This window comes from Neodiprion virginianus, chromosome 2 (assembly GCF_021901495.1).
Source record: "Neodiprion virginianus isolate iyNeoVirg1 chromosome 2, iyNeoVirg1.1, whole genome shotgun sequence".
NCBI lineage: Eukaryota > Metazoa > Arthropoda > Insecta > Hymenoptera > Diprionidae > Neodiprion > Neodiprion virginianus.
Window position 1 is genome coordinate 10,543,107 of NC_060878.1, and position 6,951 is coordinate 10,550,057.

The window sequence follows — 6,951 nt, forward strand, 5'->3', positions numbered from 1 at the left end:
AAGTAGTGTGTACTTATTTCTCGCTGTAACACGTTGAATTTTGATATTCTATTACCTGTATTATATTAAGCAAAATACGTATAACGGTATTGTATACCCGTTTCCCTATTGTCACTTGTATGACACTACATCTTGATTTTCTAGATTCTAGTACCTTTGTTATTTTGTTATATTACTCATTTCTAGCTGGTTACTTTTATGACACATGGTATTTCGATATTCTGGGTGGTAATAAATAATCTTTTCCATATATATCCTCGTATTTATGTGCTTTTTTTAAGCAGCGTGCACGTGCGCATAAAATGAATCGCCGGATGTTACACGGAGTAACAGATACGTATTAAGTACGTTTATTCAATGGCTCTGATTTGGATGTATTACGCAGCAGTTATGAATCTGAACTGTCACTACTATATACAACTGCGCTGGATGCAAAAAATAAGAACATAAATGATACATAACGGACTTGCAAGGGCATGAATCTCATCTATATCTGTGATATCTTTGATACGTATCTCTGTTCTGTACCTGTTACGTAGCTGCCATAATGGTTTGTGGCGGACATAATAGAGTACATGTACGGTACATGTAGAGCACATGTGATGTAGCTGTGATTTCGGAAGGAACAAGATTCAAGTATTTGTTACGTTACTGGTATATGAATGTGCTGCCTGGGAGGGTTAATTACCAGCGGACGCTTAGCACATCAAAAGTACACATGCTTCTTAGAGGAGGAACGGAAGAAAAAATACAAAACTGCCGAAGCGGCAAAAGCCGAAAAAATGAGACTTGAGCAAGAAAAAGAAAATTTGAAAGAGATAGAATCGAAGAAACAGAGTATTGAAGACCTTGAAGTGAAACTCAAAGTAGCACAGAAAGAGCAAGACATGAAGAAACAAAGCGCTGACGCTCTGTTATCAGAAGCAAATAAACGATTACAAGTAGCGCTTAAAAACCAGGATTTACAAGCAGCCCAATTGGCACAAGGTTTGATTGAGGGTGCCGAAAAATTACGAGAACAAGAGAGAACTCAAGAAAATGTTGCATCCCGATTGGCTAAGCAAGTAGAAAAAAGAAAGAGTGGACTGCTATCAGATTTATTTGCCAAGAAACAAAAAATAACCAAAGATATTTAAATCGACTGATCACAGCATATGCTCAAGTTCGGTTAAACGAAGACTAACTATATGGTAATAATAGAATTAGAAGACTAGGATTAAATATATTAAAAAAATGTTTTTCTGGTCAAGTACGAATAGTACCTAATACTTTCGTCATTATAAAATATTCTAACGTACTATTTTATATTCCTTTATCAATGTTCACGTCTAATTAATAAATGTGATGAGTAATGTTATTTTTAAGTATATTAAGTAAAAGTAATATGATTTCGTGTTATGTTACGTTGGAAACTAAATGTGCAATGTAGATATATTTGATACACACTGTGATGAAAAATAAATAAATTTCATAAAATTATCGAAAATTCTTGCATATTTTTCACACGTTATTGAGATTATGATCTATAACCAGTGAAAAGATGTGATTCTGTTAGGCATTTAAGGCCACTTTTTTCCTAATCCTGTGCCACTTTTCTCCTGATTTCATGCCACTATTGCAACTAATTTGAGGTCCACCAGGTAGTGGAAGCCCTGTACACAGGAAAAGATCAAACGTCATTTGCATCTACGTCATTTGAATCTACGTCAGCGAAGAAACTTAGAGTAAATAAAAATTTTGAAGTGACCGTTACTCCATCCTTGGTTTACTGCATTTTGGAGTTTACCTGCGTTTTCTCAGCCATTTCTTCGTCTGTCATTTGCAAGAATTGCAATAGTGAAGTGAAATTTAAACAGTGTGGTGTTCGAGGCTTGGGTTTTAAGATTTCCATGGAGTGCGAATGTGACGAAACAAAACAAATCAACTCATGCCCCATGATCAATAATGCATACGAAATCAATCGTCGCATAGTTTTCGTAATGCGTTTATTAGGACTAGGCTTAGAAGGTTTGAAAATGTTTTGTGGACTGATGGATATGGGACAACGTTTGGCTCGAAATACTTATTATGGAATATTGAATAATATATATACAGCTGCTTCGACCGTTTATGAAAATGCGTTGTCTTTGGCGGTTACTGAGGAGAAAGAGCTCAATAAAGAAGCCGGTAACCCCGAAGATCAATTCACAGTCTCGGGAGATGGAACGTGGAAAAAACGCGGTTTTTCATCTCTATTCGGCGTCTCAACACTAATTGCAAAATATACCGGTAAAGTAGTGGATGCGTGTGTGTTGAGTAGCTTTTGTCAAGGATGTATTTCGTGGAGAAATAAAAAATAAGATGATCCATAAGGATACGAAGAATGGTTCGCTTCCCATGAAGAAAACTGTACGATAAATCATACCGGAAGTTCTGGAAAAATGGAAATAGATGCCATCGTGAAAATGTTTACACGTTCAATCGATAAACATAGCGCCAAATATTTAACGTATGTAGGTGATGGAGACACGTGGAGACACGTATGATGGTCGTGGAGACACGAGTTCAAAAAGTTTCATATCTTACTCCTATTAATGAATCTCCCACCAACAATTCAACTGTTTTGAAAACTCTAGAATTGAGCCAGGACATTGCAAATGAGTGTCAAGCTCCCTACATCCAGATCACCTATGATCTAGCTATTGCTCGCATTACTTATTGTATTCAAGCACAAGAATCTCCAAGATTTGACAATATTTTTATTCATTTAGGGGCCTTTCATATTGAATTGGCTTTTTTTAAGGCAGTTGGCACTTTTATTGAAGATTGTGGACTGAGCAATATCATGACTGAATGTGAATTGATCGCTAATGGTTCAGTGCCAGGTTTTATTAGCGGAAAAAATTATAACAGATGTAAACGGTTGCATTCTCTCATGGCGTTGGCATTGCAACAATTACATTTCGAAGCATTTTTGGAAAACAAACAATTGACAGTTGACGAATCAGTGTTCGAATATCTCACCTCATTTTTGGCTCATGAAGATGTCTCTCCTCAATTTCAGCATGCAGAAACGCAACGTCTCATTCAATCTTATGAAGAATACACAGAAGACACATTAGACGGCAAGCACGGAAGAACGGCGCAATTTTACGCAATGTACATCGATTTTATAAATCTTTACCACTTATTCATTAAAAGTATTAGAGTTGGAGATTTAGAATTGTAGGGGAGACCTAGGAGGGTTGTGACAAGGACGATTTCTCCCAACCTATTATAGGTAGGAAGAAAGAGGCTTTTCAAGCAAACCCAGAAGGCGAAGCTCCGTCTATGGGTTATACCATTCCGACTATTTTTACAAAAGAGGAGGAGAATATATTAAGCGACTATTTACTGACATGTGCAGCATCTAATTATGGGCTGACAACGAAAGAAACTAGAGTCATTGCATATAAGTTAGCCAAAAAATATAACAAAAAAATTCCAGAGTCATGGGACAAAAATGAAAAAGCAGGAGATGTGTGGCTCAAGCTATTTATGCAACGAAATCCTAATTTATCTTTACGACTGCCTCAAGCCACTAGCATCGCTCGTGCTACGAGTTAATCAACTAAATTTACGGTATTTAAATCAAGACGGACTTGAAAACTTCTTCGGACTCATGCGGCAGGAATGTGGCGACTGTCACCACCCGACTTGTTTGCACTTGGAAGCTGCCTTTAAAACTGCTTTGGTTACGAGATTTGCTGGTACTTATCGCCCAGGTTTTAATTGTGAAGCTGAAGAAAAATCATCGATGATTATAAATCTGGGAGATCTACTTTCACAAGATACAAATAAATTTCATGTGGCTTATCATGAAGTTGAAAACCGTTGTATTCAAGCCCCGGAGATATCTAATGATAACGCAATGTTCGCAATAGAATATTATGAAGATAAAAACCAAGCAGCTTCATCGACGAGCAACGACTGCAATGACAGCCTTCCACCTACATTACATCTTACTGATAATACGGATTGTTGCGAATACTATTTCCCAGAATTAGAAAATCTTGACGAAAAATTGGAAAGTGATAACTTTGTCCCTCTGAATAATTGTGTGGCAGCAGATATCATCGGACAAAGATTGTTAAAAAAATTAAAAAATACTGATTGTTCAGTTTGTAAAGTATTATTCATTGATAATGCTGAGCAATCTGGTCTCAGTAGAGCTTTTAAAAATTACGTTTTTAAAGCTGTTGATACTTACAATAGAAATATTGTATCAAACTTGCATCACGAAGATATTGTTTCATTATGCGATGGAAGGGTACTTAATGAATGTAACTTAGATTGGTTTAATTGTCCCGATCACAGAGACACAGTAACTGGGAAATTAATTAATTCACTATCTCGATTATTAATAACAGAGTCGTGCAAGGCCTTGAATTCTAAACAAGCTCTCGTTGAAGTTCCCTCGGCAAATGCTATAAAAATTGCCCAACAAATGGGAAAAGCTAAATAGATATTAAACTTTGTGTTATATATAAAAATGATAATTTTATTTTGAAGAAATTATTATCTAATAAATTATTTATTTTTTTTATGAAATTTGTAGTTTTAAAAATAAAACTTGTGTGATATAATTTCCTTTCATTATTAAAAAAATCCTGTTCTTTGCCTTTCTTAATCCTTATTTCTGTAAATCTCTTATTCACCTTCGTAATATATTTTTTTTTTATTTTAATAATGACTTTTTAAATCAATTTTTCGTTCGTTGTCGAAAAATGATTATTACACTTTCGGTAAATTATTTTAATAATTATTTCAATTACTGTAATACTGAATTTTTAAATAAATTTTTCGTTTATTGTCGAAAAATAATTATTTTACTTTCAATAAATGATTTTAATAATTATTTCAATATTCTGTTTTTTTTAATCGTTCAAGTGTGAATATGATTAAAATTGATAATTGAAAAAAAAAAAAAAAATCTTGACCAGGATTTGAACCTTGGTCAAAAAGTTCGACATTACTACCATTACCGAGAGGCTATTTTGATAATTGGCTTGTATGAAGTTAATGTTAATGATAAACTGTTTGAAGGAGGTTTGATTATTGTTTGTAAGTATCAACAGAGGTCGTCGTAATCAACATGTACCAACTATTGTGGGAAAAAATATGAAATTCCTATAATTTTGTTAGTGAAAACTGTTATTATGTTGGCTATAGCCCAGTCCACACCGACGAATAATTTGCCTCAAAAACTGTTGAGTATCCATACCCTGGCCGAAGCGTACATGGGACTTGCCGAGCAGATGGAGGGGACGTACAATTTGCTGAGAGAGCAACCACCCGGAGAAGATAATGACGCTGTCATCAATCATTGGACTGATATTGGAATTGCAAATATCCAAGTTCTGCGCGATATTTCCATGCAACGAGGAACAACCGTTGGTGCGAAAATACGGATCCAACATATGATCGCACTCCTGCAATCTTGGGTGACGAAGATCAAGCAGTTGCAGCAGTGCGTAGTGGTGACGGGTGGAAATATCGGTACTCCTGCGGGTGTACAATGGGACGACGTGGATAGTGCTTTTGCCAGCCGAATCAGAACGGGGGTTGTCACAAATCTCCGTCATAAAAATTTGGACGCCTTTCTGAACGATGTGCAGCGCGTAGTCACCGAGAAGTTGGAGCTGATGCTGCGCGAGGAGGGAAATGTGAAGGTTAACCTCATATTATCGTGCAAATTCGAAAATGTCAAGCACGAAGAGATCTCCACCGAAGTTAAGAGTTTCAACACCTCCAACGTGGCGATTCTTCTCCCATCGAGCGATATAAATGGTTGGTTTACACGTGCACGGGGTGATCTGCTATCAAAGGTGGAAGATTTCGAGCAACGTGATTCCGGCTGGAGTATGATTGAGATCCTCAACATCGCTGTAAACATCAACCGCTATCAGCCTCTCGCAGCGGGGGCTTTACTTCAACATTCATCGAGCTGCCCTTGAACATCCGCCGTAAGAAGGCTGTGGTCAACGTGAGGAACGAGAATGAAAGATGTCTTCTCTGGGCTACCGGTGCAGGCCGCCACCCAGTCAACATCCACGCTGAGAGGATACATCATTATCGTAGATATATTTAAGAGTTTGACTGTACACGTATCAATTTTCCCGCTAATCTGCGCGATGTGAAAAAGTTTGAAAAATTAAATAATTTGCGAATCAATGTAAACGGGGTGGAGTCTGAAACCTTTTCAGCCCATGCTTGAGGTGAGAAAAGTGTCATCGTGCCAATTTATTTGAGTGATCCTTTGAGTACCGCGAACATTGACACGATTCATCTTCTAATGGTTGAAAGTAATGACTGCCACGAAAATGATATGGCTCGCGAGTTGACATCAAGATTCTACTTTGCTTGGATTAAAGATCTTTCACGATTGGTGAGCAAACAATAGTCTGATCATAATGGTCAGCTGTTTTTATGTGACAGATGTTTGTGTCACTTCAGCGTGAAACACGCCTACGACAACCATAGAGAATATTGCATTATGTTAAATAAAGTACGCATGGAATTTCCCAAGTCTAAAGATTTAACATTTTCAAATTTTCAAAATAAAGGTACCGTCCCGTTTGTTGTTTACGCCGATCTCGAATGTATATTAGAGTCTATACCGGTTGATGAATTCCAAAATCACGTTTCAAACCGTAAAACACATGAATTTCAAAAGCATATGCCGCACCCCGTGTGGAAATTACCCGGGTTGGCCCTGTTACAAGAAGGTTTCTGGCCGGGCGCTAGTCGGTCTATGATTTTATCAAAGTTCCTGGCCTGTCGCTGGTCGGGTGCTAGTCGAGCAATTACTTTGTCAAACTGCTTATCTAGGCGCTGGCCGGTTGCTGACCGGGAGCTAGTTGAGCAATTTTTTATTCAAGAACCTTACCGGGGTCTGGGCAGGAGCTAGACGGTCAAAATTATGTTACATAA

General features: G+C 37.2%; 1 protein-coding gene across 1 annotated transcript; it reads left to right on the plus strand.

Annotated features, from left to right (window-relative positions):
• Positions 1-662: 662 nt before the first annotated feature.
• On the plus strand, positions 663-1,136 carry LOC124299338 (stress response protein NST1-like). Its single transcript, XM_046752498.1, has one exon. The coding sequence runs from the start codon at positions 663-665 to the stop codon at positions 1,134-1,136; it is 474 nt and encodes a 157-aa protein (XP_046608454.1).
• The last annotated feature ends 5,815 nt before the right edge of the window (positions 1,137-6,951 follow it).

Bases quoted from the DNA above. Each gene is read 5' to 3' on its own strand.
- LOC124299338 (XM_046752498.1), top strand. From the start codon at position 663: ATGTGCTGCCTGGGAGGGTTAATTACCAGCGGACGCTTAGCACATCAA.